Raw genomic sequence first — 18,329 nt, forward strand, 5'->3', positions numbered from 1 at the left:
ATTCCTCCCTCTTTTATTTGTCATCCTCTTGTGTTATAATTTCAATGTAATATTTTACACCTGCTTTGCTCCTGTCACTAGTAAAAGTTATTTCTCTAACTTTTACATATTTATAATACGTTATCAGCACGAGTCTCTAAAATCTAACCATTTCTCATTTCTCTTCGCCGAACGAAAGAAAGAAAAAAATGTTTCCTCTAAGGATTTTACTGTTCATCTTCTTCCTCTGCCTCAACTACGCGATATACTATCGCGACGAACTGTTTGCTCCATGCCTGCTTTTAGTTCTTAGCCTAACAGTTACATACATCTTTGATTTCTTGTTTGGTGTAGATCTTGATTACTAACCCAGTATTTATTTATGTTGATTTTACTACGATCCAAGATGGTGCGGTACAATCGCCCATCTTGACTTGCAAATTTAATCTTACTGCAATCCAAGATGGTGCGGTATCATCGCCTATCTTGGACTGCAGATCTAATTTTACTGCAAATTTTAGGTGGAGCAGTATAATCGTCCACCCTACCCTACATATTTAAATTTGTCTGCTATTTAATTTCATTGCAATTTTAGGTGGTGCGGTATAATAGCCCACCTTGCTATGCGTATTTAAATTTTCCTGATACTGGAGTTGTGTAGAATAATCGTCCATCCTATGTTATATTATTTCAATGAGAATTGCGCGGTACAATCGCCCTCTTCATTCATCTTGAAAATCTCAAGCCTGAAGTTTCGAATGCTTATCATTTTGGCCTGAAGATCAAAATGAAAAACTTGAAAGAACCAGAAGTTCTAATACTACATACCTCCATAATACATATTATTGTAAGTTCTTACACATCTCATTTTTCTTTCAGAAAAAAAAATGGCGAACTTGGCAAAACTTGATTTTGATGCCCTGAACATTACAGGAAAGAATTACCTTACCTGGGTACTGGATACCAAGATCCATTTGGAAGCAGGGAATCTTGGAGATACCATTAAGGAAGAAAATAGCTCATCCTCTCAAGATCGGGCAAAGACCATGATCTTTATTCGTCGTCATCTTGATGAAGGACTAAAGAACAAGTACTTAACGGTTGAAGATTTGTTAACTCTCTGGAAGGCATTGAGAAACATATACTCACCAGACAACGGTGATTCTTCCAAGGGCTCACTATGAGTGGACTCACCTAAGGATCCAAGATTTCAAGTCAATGGCTGAGTACAATTATGCGTTGTTCATGTGGATGCAAATTTCTTCCTCCTTGATCTTGGACAAAATTGCACCTACAAAACAATTAACACATTAGATCAAGGCCAAGAGCCTCACACGCCCACGATGAATGGGGGGGCTTTGGCCGAAGAACCTCCGATGCCAAAGTTAAAATTTTGAGAAAAAAGTGTTTGAGAGCTTTGGAGAAATTTAGCAAGAGTGAGGACCTAGGTTTTTTGTGAGAATGAGAGCCTATTTATAGGGATAGGGTTCCTGATTTAGGTTGAATTTAAGAGCTATGGGAATAATTGACTAATTAATTTAGCAAATAAAATTATTGCCAAATTAACTAGCTAATTAATGTGATAAAATAGGTGAATATGATGAGATCAACAAGGGTGGCATGCCATTTGGGATTTTTGGGTTTTTTGGAACTGCCGGATCTTGGCCCTTTTGTTGTGGCTGGAAATGAACTGCTGCTGGTAAGCTGCGATGTGGGTGATAGTCTGCTCGCACTTCTCCTCTGCCAAATTTAAGCTTGTGACCATCTCTTTTCGGTTGCTCGTCTTTTGGTGGTGCGATGTGCCCATAGACATCCAAGGAGTTCGTCTGGCCATTTTCTTTTCTTATTGGTGGGGGATTTCTTGCGGCAGTCGAGGATCATCTTAGTGGATGTTTTGGCCTGCCTATTGCCTTGATGATATCTTGGCATAGACATGTGCTACTTGATGCCATATTTTTGGAAGAACTTTGCCAAATCTTTGCCCACGAATTGCGGGCCGTTGTTGGTGACGATGGATTAAGGGATGCCAAATCGGCAAATGATGCTCATTCATATGAAGCGCTCTATGTCTGTCTTAATTGTGATCGTCATGGGCTCTGCTTCTACCTATTTGGTGAAGTAGTCGATTGCCACGATCATCATGTCTTTGCCCCTAGTAGTCTGGCTGGTGATTAGCTGGGAATCAGAATGAATTGAAAGCTTTTTCACCACCAAGTCTTTTGTCACTCGAAGGCATGCTAGTGGGGTTTCGTACTCTGCTTCGTTGTTAGGTGCTTTGAAGCTTAGAGTGATCACCTACTCGAGCATTGAACCGTCTAGGGTGGCAAGAACCACGGTTGCTCACGAGCCTTTGTAGTTGGATGCGTCGTCGACATGCAAATGCCAGAAATCTCCATTGAGGGAGCAGGTGTGGCTAAAGTGTGCTCAGTTGCCTTCGAGGCATCATTGGGCCACTCTGTTGCATTGTCAAGGCTAGGCTTGAAGGCACGGTAGAGAGCCGTGGAGCTGGGGCCATGTTACATGTAGCATGAGATGCTCAACTTCCGATATTAGGCCACTCTAGAGCTGAATAATGGAGCAAAGGTCGGCTAGGGCCGTGTGATGCGCAGCAGGATGTAGTGCTCGACTGCTAGTACATGTTGTTCTTACGTAGAATCTTCTAGAGCGACGAGGAAAAAACTTGTTTCTGAGTGTTCCTTCCAGTGTTCGTCTACCCTTGGCGTGTCTTTTGGGCTGAGTTGTTGCGTTCGTCAGAAAACTTTGCATCTGCCAGGGTCTACACCTTTATCATCGTGGATTTGGATTCAGCGGAATAGTACGTCATGATGATAACTGCGTGCGTTTAAAGGTAAAACTTAAGTTTTTGGGTTACAACAACTATCGCCAAAGTTAGCTTTTGAATTTTTAATAGCATCGATGAGAGCTTTTGAACTGTAGAATACAGGTAGTCGGGCCCCCAGCTCTTCTCGCATGATGGTAGAGCTTATTGCTACTTTAGATACCATCAAACATACGAATAAGTCATCCGCTGCTTCTAGAGAGGTGATGTCGGGTACTTCTTCAAGTCCTTGAATGTGCATTGGCAAGCCTCGTGCCAAAGTGCATACTTCTCTGCCAAAGCAAAAGAGTTTATCAGAGTTAGATCTTCTTTCATGATCAATTTTCCGAATAACGGGTGGTCTGCTGAAATGTCTTTTTGGAAGGCTGCTCTAGCTATTAAGCCGTTGCATCCGACTATCCTTGCCTTATCTGCTTTAAATCTCCTTACATATTCACGAAATGACTCATTTGGGTTCTTCTTGACGTCAAACAAATAGTCGGACTTCTTTTTGATCGAGCGATAGGATGAATATTCTTTGGTGAAAACCAAAGAAAGTTTGTAGAAATTCCAGATGGATTATGGCGGCAAGGTGTAGAACTAATCTTGCACCTCGCCTTGTAAAATGGTGGCGAATATCTTGCACATGAGATCATCGTTGTTTCGATAAAGGATCATTGCACTTTGGTGGTGCTTTAAGTGTCTTTCTAGGTCTTCATCCCCTTTGAAAGATGTGAAATATGGCATGCTGAACTTACGTGGAGGCTTTGTCTGCTCAATCTCATCCGTGAAGGGTGACCTACTTATATTAGTCATGTTCCATCATAGTACCTTGTCGGTGACCTCGTTGCGTTGGAAATCATGCAATCGCTTGGTCAAGAGTTTTTCTACTTCTTCCTGAATTTACCTTTGTTAGGGTAGCGAAGCTCTCAGCTGCCCCCAGCCATGACTTATTGGTCTAGGCTGATCTTCCATGTGTTTGGCTCGTCTATGTTGCGGATGCAGTGCATGTGGTGCGTCCTAGCAGGCGAGCGAGTTCTTCGCATGCTGCTGGTTGAACTTGAGCTGGATTGAGTGACTGATTCTCTCCGTCTGTCGTGCTGCCTACTCCAATGTGAGGTGGAGGATGCTCCTTGCAGGCTTAGCCGCGAATGAACACTTTGCCCGGAAGGTTGCTCATGTTGACTATCGGAGTGTGACCCCAACCGTGAATGTATGCTCATCTGTGGGCCTAGTCGAGAGTGCACGCTCCTTCGCGTGCTAAGATAGGAGTATACGCTATCTCGATGGCCCAATCGGGAATGTACAATGCCCGAACGCTCGGCTCTTGGCCGGTCGAGTGGCTGCTTGCCGGGACGCTGCTGGAAAGGTTTATCTGCCCTTGTCCTACTTCGGGATACCTCGTCTGGGGCACGTTGGATCCCGGTGCGTTGCAAAAGTTGATTCACCAAGGTTGTCTGTTGTGCTAAGGCGCTCGTTAACTCTATGACTTTTCGAGACAAGTGTTGTTCGCCATTTGGATTGGAAAAGCTTGGAATGAATGTGCCTCCTTGGGCAGTGGAAGAGTGGTAGACTCCAGGCGTGAGATTTGAGTTGGAAAATGTCAAATCCGCGAAAAAATGTGGTGAGAATGCCTCCGGCTCGATGGTAGGTTCGGATGGTTGAAATGGTCTTGGGCCAACTTAGGCTGCTTGGAAAGCCACGAGAGCAGGCTGGGCCACGAGAGCAGACTGGGCCGTGAGAGTGGGCTGCTCGACGGGAGCAGGCTGGGCCACGATATAAGAAAAGAAGATATTTTATTATTTCTTTCTTAATGAGAAAGGAATACAACTTAGACATTTGTCTAATTAGGCTTAGTAACTAATTATACTTAATTTAATCTCTTAACATAGAGATTAGTTACAAGACTATAAAACCAAAAAATACAGCTGTAAAATCTATTAACTATGTGATATCTATTTACACCCCCTCAAGCTAATCGGTGGAGCACCCAGAGAACGCTTGGACCGGAGAAAATGAAACCTTGACTTGGGCAGAGACTTTGTATGAATATCAGCAATCTGATGCTCAATGTTGACATACAAAATTGTGATAAGATCTGCAAGAACAAGCTCCCTGATATAGTGATAATCAATCTCAATGTGTTTCGTACGAGCATGAAACATAGGATTGGAAGCTAAAGAAATGGCAGACACATTATCACACCATAAGGTAGGAGTGTGAGAGAGGGGAAAAGTAAGATCTTTGAAAATCTTACAAATCCATGTGATTTCGGTAGCAGTAAGAGCAAAAGATCGGTATTCAGCCTCAGTTGAAGATTGGGCAACCATTGGCTGCTTTTTAGCATTCCAACTGATGAGATTTGAAGCCAAGTAAACACAATAACCGAATGTTGATCTTCTATCAAAAACACAGCTGGCCCAATCAACATCCGAGAAAGCGGTAAGATGCAGAAAACCTTTTTTAAACCAAATATCGTGATCAACAGTGCATTTGAGAAACCGTAGAATACGTTTGACTGCTTGGAAATGAGTATCTCGAAGGCAGTGAAGGAATTGACACACTTGGTTGACAGCAAAAGAAATATCTGGCCGTTTCCAGGTGAGGTATTGGAGAACACCAACTATGGACCTATACCCCTTGGGGTTAGACAACAGATTGCCGAGATGATCTAATTTGGTAGTACCAAGTGGAATGGCACAAGGTTTACAGCCCTCCATTTTAGTCTTAAGAAGGAGATCCATAGCATATTTACCTTGGGACAAGAAAATGCCTTCAGATGAGCGATAAACTTCAAGTCCAAGGAAATAATGGAGAGGCCCGAGATCTTTAGCAGGGAACATGAAACTGAGCTTGTGAATGAAATCTTGACAAAAAGAAGCATGTGGGCCTGTGACAATGATATCATCCATATATACTAATACAATCACAAGATACGGAGAAGTATTCACAAACAGCGAACAATCAGATTTGGAATTTGTAAAACCAAGTGAGAGCAGTGCATGCCCAAGTTTGTCATACCAGGCCCAAGGGGCTTGTTTTAAGCCATAAAGAGACTTGTTGAGCTTGCTTACAGAGGAAGGTTGAGAAGCATCAACAAAACCAGGAGGTTGTTGCATAAACACCTTATCTTTCAGTGATCCATGCAAAAAAGCATTGCTAATATCAAGCTGATTTAGGAACTAATCATGTTGAACAGTAAGAGTCAATAAGATACGAATAGTCACGGGTTTAGCAACAGGATTGAAGGTTTCTTTGAAATCAATACCTTCTTGTTGGTGAAACCCTTTGGCAACAAGACAGGCCTTGTATCGATCAACTGTGCCATCGGGTTTGCGCTTAATGCGAAATACCCATTTACAACCAACAATGTTTTGATAAGGAGAAGAGGGTACAAGAGTCCAAGTACCTGTGCTTTGAAAAGCTTGAAATTCTTCTAACATAGCTTGATTCCAGTGAGCATGTTTGGATGCTTGCAGATAAGTGGTAGGCACAAAGTTTTCCATAGCAATTGGATGTTGGTTGCAGAGAGGGCTTTAGGTTTAAAAATACATGTTTTGGATCAGGTAATCATAGGATAAGAGTTTGTAGGAATATGGGGCTGAGGTGGAAAGGAAGAACTGGATGGCAAATGTAAAGATGAATGTGGAGGAGAAGGTTGAAAGGAAGACGACAGAGAGGAAACAGGGGATGAAGAAGGGACTGGTGACGTTGCAGATGATGCTGGAGCATGTGAAGAAATGGGAAATGGAAGAGTGAAGGGTGGAGAAGGAGAATCTGAACCTTGTGGCATTGAAGAAGGCTGAATATGTTGTGCATCATGAAAAAGAAAATGTTCTTCATTAAATAGCACATGTCTTGAAATATAAAGACGCTGAGTTTGAATATCTAAGCACCAATACCCCTTATGTTGAAGATTGTAACCAAGAAAAACACAATGAGTGCTTTTGCCATCCAATTTAGAAGAAGTATACGGTTTAAGCTAAGGATAACAGTTGCAGCCAAAGACCTTTAATCTTGAATAATCAGGAGATTTACGAAATAGAAGTTCTCAGGCAGATTTGTCCAGTTGAAAGATTGGTAATCGATTGATGAGATACAGGGCAGTGGAAAAAGCTTCAACCCAGAACTGATAGGGAACACGAGAAGAAGCCAAGAGAGTCCTTGCAGTCTCTGTGAGATGCCGGTGCTTTCGTTCTACACATCCATTCTGTTCCGGTGTATGAGGGCAGCTATACTGATGAAAAATACCATAGCGAGATAGAAAAGAATTGAACTTCGAGCTGGTAAATTCACCCTCTGAATCTGTTCTCAAGACTTTGATTTTATTGCCAATTATATTTTCAACATAAGCTTTGAAAGAGACAAAAAGAGAGAACACCTCAGATTTATATTTCATGGGAAACAACCAGGTATATTTTGTAAACTCTTCCACAATTAACAAGTAGAACTTGTAGCCACTGATAGAAGAGATGGGAGATGGACCCCAAACATCACAATGAAGCAATTCGAAACTAGTAGAAACTGTACTTGTACTAGAAGAAAAAGACAACTTGTGATTCTTGCCAATAGCACAATCTGTGCAAAAGAAAGATACAAGTTTGTCACCACTGTGAGCAAGACTATGCTTATTTAATATTCTCCGAAACATAGCAGAAGATGGATGACCAAGTCTTTTATGCCATGTTTGCAACGATTCTTTGGTACTGAAGAGCGTAGAATGAGGAGCAGAAACAGTGGAGAGACCTTGAAAGGGATAAAAACCTTCTTCAACTGGACTGCGAAAAAGCGTCATCCCCGAAGAACGATCCTTGATTTCAAAACCATCAGAATCAAGGGTCAATGAACAATGGTTATCTTTCAAGAATTGATAAGCAGAGAGCAAATTAAATTTCATCAGTGGAACATGAAGAATGTTACTCAATCTGAAATTAGCAAGGGGTGTTGAAACTGTAGAATTACCAATGTGATGGATAGCCATACCTTGTCCATCACCAAAATACACCTTGTTTTCGCCAAAGTACGGATGTGGAGATTGGATAGCAGAAATGTCATTAGTTATATGAGAGGTGGCACTCGAGTCCATCAACCAAGTAGTAGGAGATTGTTTAGAACCAGTGTGAGCACACATAGCAGCTAACTTTGCAGGAGGAATTCTTCCAACAAAAGCAGGGTTCATTCTCTCATAACAATCCAGAGTTTCGTGATCAAAGGAGTTGCAAATTTGGCAATGAGTTCTGCCACCAAAACAATTGCGACTACCACCAGAAGTATTGCGATGGGCAGAGTTGTTCCTGTAATTGCCATGAGGACCCCCAGAATTGGAAAAGTGGCCACGAGAAGTGTTGAAATTCTTATGAGCATTACCACGGCGTTGAAAAGAACTGCGACCACGATTATTGTTAGAGAACTTTGGTGGAGGATTGGAGAATGACTGATGAGCCGCATAGGCTTGAGGAAAATTGTAGAACTGTGGTGTAGGAAGAAGTAGAGGTTGAGACTGCGCAGCAAAAGCTTGAAAAGGCTCAGAAGCAGAAGAATTTACACCTTTTTTCTTGCGAAGCATAAATACCTCATTGTTGAGCAGCATTCCATAAAGTTCATCTAATGTTGTGGTCGAAAGGCGGAGCATGATAGAGTCAATAAAAGACTCATACTCATCAGGCAGTCCATTGAGAGTAACAACAATCAAATCATGATCAGAGACAAAAGCTCCAGCAGCCATTAACGAATCAGCAAGGCCTTTAATTTTCTGCAAATAATCAGAGATAGAGAGATCGCCTTTGTGAACAGATTGAAGACGAAAACGAAGTTGATGAATGTGAGCGGCAGAGACTCCACCAAATCGATGCTAAAGATTCAGCCATAGATCTCGAGCCGATCTGACACCAACGGTGAATGGAATTATATCTTCAAAAAGCGTAGAATTCAACCAGATCAAGATATTCTGATCTTTTTCATACCAAATCTCGAACGTCGAATTCGGAATATTGTGACTAGATGCATCAAGAACATAAGACGGCGGGCAAACTTCAGAGCCATCAACGATGCCAGTCATTTTGTATCGTCGAAAAATCGGAGCAAATAGAGCTTTCCAGACGAGGTAATTATCATGCTTGAGCTTTGTAGGGACCATGCAGCTAATATTCAGAACAGTTATGGAAGAAATTGACGAGATCGAAGAAGAATTAGAAGAATTAAGGTTCATCGGTGCAAAATTAGGGAAAGAATTTGCAGGATGAGAAGGAACAAATTCAGGTTGTATAGGAGAAGAAGTCGAAGATGCCATGGCTAAAGATCAAAGAACGAAGAAGATTAAGAGGCGGAGGCGTGGCGGTGGCGGTGGCAGTGGCCGAAAAACTGAGATCGAATGATCGAGAGGCGGTAAAGCAGAAAGGCGGTGATACCATATAAGAAAAGAATATCTTTTATTATTTCTTTCTTAATGAGAAAGGGATACAACTCAGTTTATATACATTTGTCTAATTAGGCTTTGTAACTAATTATACTTAATTTAATCTCTTAACATAGAGATTGGTTACAAGACTGTAAAACCAAAAAATACAGCTGTAAAATCTATTAACTATGTGATATCTCTTTACATGGGAGTGGGCTACTCGTCAGGAGCAAGCTGGGTCATGAGAACAGGCTGCTCGGCAGAACCATGCTGGCCGTGAGAGCAGGTTGCTCGGCGGGAGCAGGTTGGGCCACGGGAGTGGGCTGCTCGACAGAAACAGGCTGCTCAGTACGTGATGCATGGGAATGCGAGGCTTGGGCTCGAGCCCATGCAAACTTGGATGGCACGGCTTGGGCCATGGTGGAACCTCGTAGTGGTGGTACCACTTCGCCTATGACCACATTTAGTCTCGTGGATCGTCGCGGTCTCATTTCTTGAGTATTAGAATTTTCACTTGTGGAATTTTCTAAATTTCTAGCCATTATATTTTTTTCTTATACATTTTATCAAAGAACCTTTACAAATAAAAAATTATAATAATAAGAACGTATGAAAAATATTCAAATGGACTAGAAAATAGAGAAAAACCTGTTTATGCGAGAGTCTTCTACGAGTATGGATCTCAACTCTCAATGAAAGCACCAATTTATGGATGCAAATTTCTTCCTCCTTGATCTTGGACAAAATTGCACCTACAAAACAATTAACACCTTAGGTCAATGCCAAGAGCCTCACGTGCCCACGATGAATGGGGGGCTTTGGCCGAAGAACCTCTGATGCCAAAGTTAGAATTTTGAGAGAAAAGTGGTTGAAAGCTTTGGAGAATTTTAGCAAGAGTGAGGACCTAGGTTTTTTGTGAGAATGAGAGCCTATTTATAAGGATAGGGTTCTTGATTTAGGTTGAATTTAGGAGTTATGGGAATAATTGACTAATTAATTTAGCAAATAAAATTATTGCCAAATTAACTAGCTAATTAATGTGATAAAATAGGTGAATATGATGAGATCAACAGCGGTGGTCGGCCATTTGGGATTTTTGGGTAATGGGTTATGTAATGGGGGATTAATTGGCATAATAGGTCATTTAATTGGTGATTTAAAGGATTAATTAGGAAATAAATTCATTAATTCACCAATTAATCTAATTTAAATGGAATGTTTGGAATGGTTACCTTGTGGAGTATATGGATGAAATAACTTTTATTTGTTACATTTTTTGGGCATGTTTGACTTGGTTAACGGATGATTGCCCGCTGCTCGTGCGTAGGAATCCCGGTATGCCTCAAGGGTATTTTTGTCATCTTTTATCCAAAAATCCATGTGTCGCCTTATAAATATTTTTGGCTCCACAGTTCAGAATTACCTCTCAGATGAAGCTCTGTGGGGATACCATTACTGAGGAAGATATGTTGGAAAAGACTTTCAGCACATTTCATGCCTCTAACGTGCTCCTGCAACAGCAGTATAAAGCACAAGGCTTCACTAAATACAACCAGCTGATATCTGTGCTTTTGGTAGCTGAACAAAACAATGAGAACCTGATGAAAAATCATCAATGCCAACCTACTGGATCTGCACCATTCCCAGAAGTAAATGTTGTTTCTCTTGAAGTGAACGCCATATCCTCTGGTGGCGATAATCATAAACGAGGACGCGGCCACAAGCGAGGTCGGTGGAACAAGAAAGGCAAGAACCATGGTGGTCAGTCTCACAACCAGGTTCCAAGGTAAAATTCAGGCCCAAGCTTTAAAAATGGAAATCGCCACAAAGGCAAAGCTCGTATGAACAATGCTCCTAAAAACTCTACACAACTCACCTAGATGTTTCAAACTTTATTGTGGAAAGGGGGAATGAAGTATACCGGTCCGACTGAATCATTTATGTTTGATGTACTTTTATTATTCTAAACCTGCAGTTTAAAACTAGCAGTTCGATTCAATAAAAGTAGCATTCAAATTTCATGTTATAAGTTGTTTTTAACCGTGATCCCCTTTTACTCAAAAAGTATGGATAAAAACTATGGTTATTCTCAGAACATGAGAAATAGCAGAGATATTTGTCTTGCAGACAGCGCAACCATACATACAATACTTCATGATCGAAAGTATTTCTTAAGCTTGATACTTACAAGAGTAAAGGTAACAACAATATCAGGCAAATCAGATGTAATTGAAGGCTCAGGGAAAACCCAGATTATGTTACTAAATGGAACAATATTTTCCATACAAAATGCGTTGTATGCTACTCGATCTACTCGAAATTTATTGAGTTTCAAAGACATACATTTAAATGGATACCATATTGAAACGAAAAGTGCAGAAAATGTGGAGTATCTATGCATTGCCTCCAATGATACCCATAAGCGTATATTGGAAAAGTTGCGTGGTTTGTCGAGTGGATTGTTTTATACATACAGAAAGACAGTTGAATCACATACTATCATGAACCAGAAGTTCATTGATTCAAAAGTTTACATACTTTAGCATGATCGTCTGGGTCATCGAGGATCTACCATGAGGAGTATGATCATTACCAACTCTAATGGATATCCATTATTGAGCAGACATATTGCTATCACAAATGATAACCTTTGCAAAGCTTGTTCTCAAATGAAGTTGGTAATCAGACCATCACAACTAAAGGTTGATGCCGAATTCCCATCATTTTTGCAAAAGAATTCAAGGGGATATTTGTGGACCTATTCAACCATCTTGTGGACCATTTCGATATTTTATGGTTTTGGTTGATGCATCTACCAAATGGTCATATGTTTGTCTCTTGTCTACCCGAAATGTAGCTTTTGTGAGACTTCTTACTCAGATAATTAAGTTACGAGCACAATTCCCAGATTACCCTATTAAGTCAATTCGACTTGATAATGCTGGTGAATTTACGTCTCAAATCTTTGATGATTACTGCATGACATTGGGCATTGATGTTGAACACTATGTTCCTCATGTCCATACTCAAAATGGTTTAGCAGAAGCATTGATCAAGCGGCTTCAATTAATAGCTTGCACTCTGCTCATGAAAACAAAATTGTCAGTTTCTACATGGGGACATGCCATCTTACATGCTGCATCATTGGTTCGATTAAGACCTATAGCCAACCACCAATACTCCTCAGTACAACTCATGTTTGGGCATCAGCCACACATTTCACATTTACGAGTTTTTTGTTGTACTATTTATGTGCTTATTGCACCCCTTCAACGCACTAAAATGGGACCTCAGCATAGACTGAGAATTTATGTGGGTTTTGATTCACCATCTATCATCAAATATTTGGAACCCTTGACAAGTGATATGTTTACAGCTCGTTTTGCTGATTGTCACTTTGATAAGACAATATTCCCATTGTTAGGGGAAGAAAAGATCGTTCCAGAAGAACGGAAAAAGCTGACATGGGTTGTTCCCACATTGTCTCATTTTGATCCACATAGCACTCAATGTGAAAATGAAGTTAAAAAGATTGTTCATCTTCAAAGCATTGCCAATCAAATGTCAGATGCATTTAATAATGCTATGAAAGTGACAAAATCACATATATCAGCTACAAATGCACCTGCAAGGATTGATGTCCCTGTTGGACAAAATAAAGTGGCAGCAAATGATTCATCTTGTGCACGCCTAAAGCGTGGTAGAACCCCAGGTTCAAAAGATTTACCCCCTCAAAAGAGAAAGACAAGGGCACAGCTGAATACAAATGAAATCATTCAGGAAGAGAGAATGAATGACTAATCTACAATTCATGATTCTGGACTTCCAGAAAAAGAAAATGTCCTTGATGAGATACATGTTCCTGAAGAGACAGCAGTACATGAGAGCAAAGAAATCTCCATAAATTATGCATGTACTAATGAATTGTGGGATCAGAATGAAAAAATCATTGACGATATGTTCGCATTCGTAGTAGCCACAGAAATCATATTAAGTGATGATATTGAGCTCCGCTCTGTTGCTGAATGCAAACAGAGACAAGATTGGCCTAAGTGGAAAGATGCAATCCAGGCATAATTAAATTCCTTGGAAAGGCGAAATGTTTTTGGACCAATAGTCCAAACCTTGCCTGGTGTAAACCCCGTGGGTTACAAATGGGTATTCATAAAGAAACGCAATGAGAAAAATGAGATTGCAAGATATAAAGCATGACTCGTTGCACAAGGTTTTTCGCAAAGACCTGGAATTGATTATGATGAGACATACTCTCCTGTAATGGATGCAATTACGTTCCGTTACTTAATAAGCTTGACATGCGACTTATGGATGTCATCATCGCGTATCTATATGGAGAATTAAATACTGACATATATATGAAAGTCTTAGAAGGACTTAAGTCGCTTGAAATAACTAACAAATCACAAGGTATGCTCTCAATCAAATTAAGGCGATCATTGTATGGGCTGAAACAATTTGGACGAATGTGGTATAATCGTCTCAGTGAGTATTTGATGAAAGAAGGGTATACCAACAATGTCATTTGCCCTTGTGTGTTCATTAAGAAATCCAACTCTGGATTTGCTATAGTGGCAGTATATGTCGATGATATGAACCTAGTTGAAACCCCTGAAGAGCTCAATAAAATTGCTGAATATCTGAAAAGCGAATTTGAAATGAAAGACCTTGGAAAAACAAAATTTTGTCTCGGCCTGCAGATCGAGCATTGTGCTAGTGGAATTTTGGTCCACCAATCAGCTTACATTGAAAAAATCCTGAAGCAATTTGGCATGGACAAGGCTTATCCACTCAGCACGCCAATGGTCATTCATTCTCTGCACATTAAGAAAGACCCATTTCGTCCAAAAGAAGATGATGAACTGGTCATTGGTCCAGAAGTACCATATTTGAGTGCAATAGGTGCTTTATTATATTTAGCACAATGTACTAAACCAAATATAGCTTTTTCAGTCAACTTGTTAACAAGGTATAGCTCTGCTCCAACAATTCGTCATTAGAAAGGTGTCAAAGATGTATTGCGATACCTTTGTGTGACAACAGACATGGGTCTCTTCTACTCAAAGAAATCTAGAAATGATCAGATTCTTGCTGGATATGCAGATGTTGGTTTCCTCTCTAATCCGCATAAAGCCTGCTCACAAACTAGATATGTGTTGGAGATACAACAATCTCATGGCACTCAACAAAGCAAACACTAGTTGCTACATCTTCCAATTACTCAGAAATACTTGCTTAAGTCGTGAATGTTCTTGGTTAAGATCAATGATCCATCATATCCGGAATTCATGTGGTCTACCTTCGAAGACAGACAATCCAACTGTCATCTATGAAGATAATGCAGCATGTGTTGCCCAAATGAAGGAATGATTCATTAAGGGCGATAAGACTAAACACATATCTCCAAAGTTTTTCAGCGCACATGAGCTTCAGAAGGCTAAAGTTATTAAAGTCAGACAAATTCGTTCCAATGAAAATCTTGCAGACATGTTCACCAAGTCTCTACCGAAATGCACGTTTCAAAAGTTAATGCACAGTATCAGATTACGTCAACTTACCAAACAGCTAAATTTGGAGAATACGGAATCAGGGGGAGATATATATTAGGGAGAGCATCCATGGTACATGCATGTTGTACTCTTTTTCCTTCGACTAGGATTTTTAGGATTTTTCCCATTGGGCTTTTCCTATCAAGGTTTTAAAGAAGCAACATAAGCATACTTAACACTATATCAACAATCCAAGTAAAGTTGTACTTTTTTTCTTCGCTATGGTTTTTTCCCACTAGGTTTTTCCAAGCAAGGTTTTAATGAGGCAACTGATGTTGATATGTGGGCATCCAATGAGGAGTGTTGAAAATGCTGGTGGGTTAGTTAATGCCCACAGTGATATTGAAAACCTTGGTAGATTTTTCAATGCCCATACAGATTGGATTTTCAACATTGGCAGATTAATGAAAACATTGGCAGTGTTGAGATGTGGACTTTGGAAATGAAGGATATCGTTTTTCAAAAGATGTATTGTAAATTTCAAACTGTAATAATATAAAGTTGCTCTATAAATAGAGCACTCCGACTGCTGTTAAAAGACAGAGAGATATACTGAGAAAAAGGAAAGATTAATAACTTCAGTATCTATTCCTTCCTCTTTTATTTGTCATCCTCTTCTGTTATAGTTTCAGTGTGATATTTTACACCTGTTTCGCTCTTGTCACTAGTAAAGGTTATCTCTCTAACTTTTACATATTTATAACAGTTCTATCTATTGATATGTATTCATAAATAATTGAAATTCAATTTCTTAATTTATATCTTTAATTTTTCATAACGTCTTAATAAAAGGTGTTGCTCTCGAACCAAGTTGATTCATGTAGAACATCTATAATCAGGCAATGCAGTAGGCAAACCTATTTTGATAAGTCAACTAGGCAAAACTAGCTTTTGGTGGTATAGCCAATTGAATTTGCAAATTTTGCTTACTCTCCCAAAGTAGACAATGTTGCCTACAATACCATGAGTAGGACAATTGGGCCCTATCTCTTTTTATAGTGAAATATTTTATGTGGCGGAATATGAAAAAACTAAAAGATAAAATATTTTTAGTTAATGTACAAAATCAGTGAGACTTTGAAACAATGTAAAGTGTTAAGATTGTAACTTTCGCACGATTCCTCCAGTCACTAAGTGTAGGTGAATATGTAAGCAATAGAAGGAAAAATAATAATAATATTTAATTTTGCTTATTTGGTTTGCTAATTCGTTAGAGTGATAATTATTTTCTTGATAAATTGAAATGAGTAAGCAATATGTCACGCCAGCCTTTATAATACAATTTTGTCTAGTTTAATTTTTATATCATTGAAGATGCTATGTTGACACACCTCGACCCGAAATGTCCACTTGGACTTCGTATCGAGCTATGTTGGCCAACACCTAGAAGGTGACGAATCTATAAAGTGTAGTGTGGTGGAATACATAAATAAATTTAAACCTAAAAGTGCCTAAATATAAGAGTGCACTGTGAGCGGGAATGAACCCATTTCACATGTGATGTCAGAGCATAAGTACAGTACAGTAGGATAGGGTGAGAATTATATCATCGAATGTAATCATCTACACCAAGATTTACCAAGAATCATTATCGATAAGAAAGCTCAACTACTAAAACCTGGAGGGGCAAAAAATAAGGGTGAGTGGATCTAAAAAATAAAGTTTTAATAAAAACCTTTGAAAATGTTATAACCCCTCACCGTAAAACATGTATAGTTTCCAAGATATACATACTACATATAGTATGAAAATACTCACCATAACCTGCAAAATATCAAGATATCAATATGGCATAATAGTTTATATATAAGTGCATAACGTTAGTAATCGTATACTTTCGCATAAGCAAACATATCAAACCAAGTGCTCATCGACACATGCTGACACGAGTTCATGCAGAGTTATTCTGACATGAACAGGACTGGGTGTAATAATGATATATGCTCTAGTGCTACAATCACATGAAGACTAGCGCTATTCGCAGTCACATACGAGTCGAAGTTGCCTAATGCAACATGTACGACAGGACTAGCACCTACTTGGATCCTAGGTGAGTGTACGGTGCGAATATGAACATAGACTGGTCATGTCCTTGGGCGAGCACTAATAACTGGTGCAGCAAAAGATGAGCAGATAACACAAATATAGTCATGCCACAGTGATTCGATAGTTCTAATTAACATACTAACATTGATAGTTGTAGATATAATTATGACATCAAAGATTACAAGCATATTTGTGCATCTCGTAGGATGTAGCATATTCCATAATTTATAGTCAATATAACATTCATCAAAGCCGTAACTTGGATTAAGGCATCCCGCAGGATCCGGAATAATTTCATAAATTCCGTCATTTCGCTAATGCTTATAAATTTTAGTCTAATGCAGGCGTATGTAAGAAATTCTTTTTCAAATGCATAAATGGAAACTATCAATCATATATATATATATATATATATATATATATATATAAGACCCACTCACCTAAAGTCTGCACTATAGCTCCCTAGCACAAATATCGAGGCATTACATACGATCGTCGCCTAGAACAAATATCAAATCACATCTCATAATTCTTATCGATAGAACACGTAACTTACATTAAATACATCCTCAAGGACATTTTAGAATGATTTGTAACCCATTGACCAAAAGTTAATCGTCAGTCAAAGATCGACGGTAGGGTCGACAACCCTACGTAACTCGATCCGGAAGATCTGTACCTCGGATTTCCAATCCATAACTTCTTAAGAGTTTCAATAAACTTCTAGAACATCCTAAAGTTTCGGAACGATACAACGATCGGATCTCCGCCAATCGCTAAATTTAAGTGGCAGCCAACGTTTAGATTTACAAACTTAGAAAACTCATCCGGGAAGATCCGTACGTTAGATTTCTGATCCATCAGTTCCTAATATTCTTACATAGGATGTACTATTACGTATTAAAGTTTAGTGATGATCCAATGGTCGGATCGTCGAATCATATAATAGCCAAGTAGAGGCCCTTAATGGAAATATAACCAAACAATGGAATTTCATCAATCGGATGTCTAATACGGAATCGGGACATCAATATTAGCCTAAGGAGGTCAAGTGGTGTCTCTGCCCATGCACCGCTAGCCGCCCCGACTCGCCAGAAAATTCAATTATTTCAAAAAATTACTAAATTTCACAGAAATGTAGATCTCGATGAGTGGAGCAAGTTTCATACATGTGGCCAAGTCTAATTTGGCCGGGAAAAACCCCAATTTCACTCAAACTCTTCCGCCCCTAAGGTTGTTTAGGATTTGTTCTTAGGCTCAAAGAGAGTCTAATGGTGGTGGAGATCGACATGATTGCCTTCAGAATAAGGCGGATCGCCGTCGTGGTGTCCCCGGAACCCACAGCTCCGTTCTTCGCGATGATAGCTTGGTGAAATTCACCTGAAAAACTATGAAAGAACGCCAGAATTTTCGTCGGGCAACCGGGTCACGATGAGGGGGGAAACGGGTCACCCGAATCCCGTGGTTTTCTCATTTCCTCATTTCCCTCATGTTTATTGATAACTCATATATTTCATACATTTAT

General features: G+C 39.6%; 1 protein-coding gene across 1 annotated transcript; it reads right to left on the reverse strand.

Moving 5' to 3' along the window:
• Positions 1 to 4,752: 4,752 nt before the first annotated feature.
• LOC114827126 (uncharacterized mitochondrial protein AtMg00810-like) lies at positions 4,753 to 6,125 on the reverse strand. Its single transcript, XM_029108798.1, has 2 exons — positions 6,066 to 6,125; positions 4,753 to 5,979 (listed from the first exon to the last, which is right to left on the reverse strand). The coding sequence occupies exons 1-2, from the start codon at positions 6,123 to 6,125 to the stop codon at positions 4,753 to 4,755; spliced, it is 1,287 nt and encodes a 428-aa protein (XP_028964631.1).
• Positions 6,126 to 18,329: the final 12,204 nt, after the last annotated feature.

Source organism: Malus domestica, chromosome 09 (assembly GCF_042453785.1).
Source record: "Malus domestica chromosome 09, GDT2T_hap1".
NCBI classification, from domain to species: domain Eukaryota; kingdom Viridiplantae; phylum Streptophyta; class Magnoliopsida; order Rosales; family Rosaceae; genus Malus; species Malus domestica.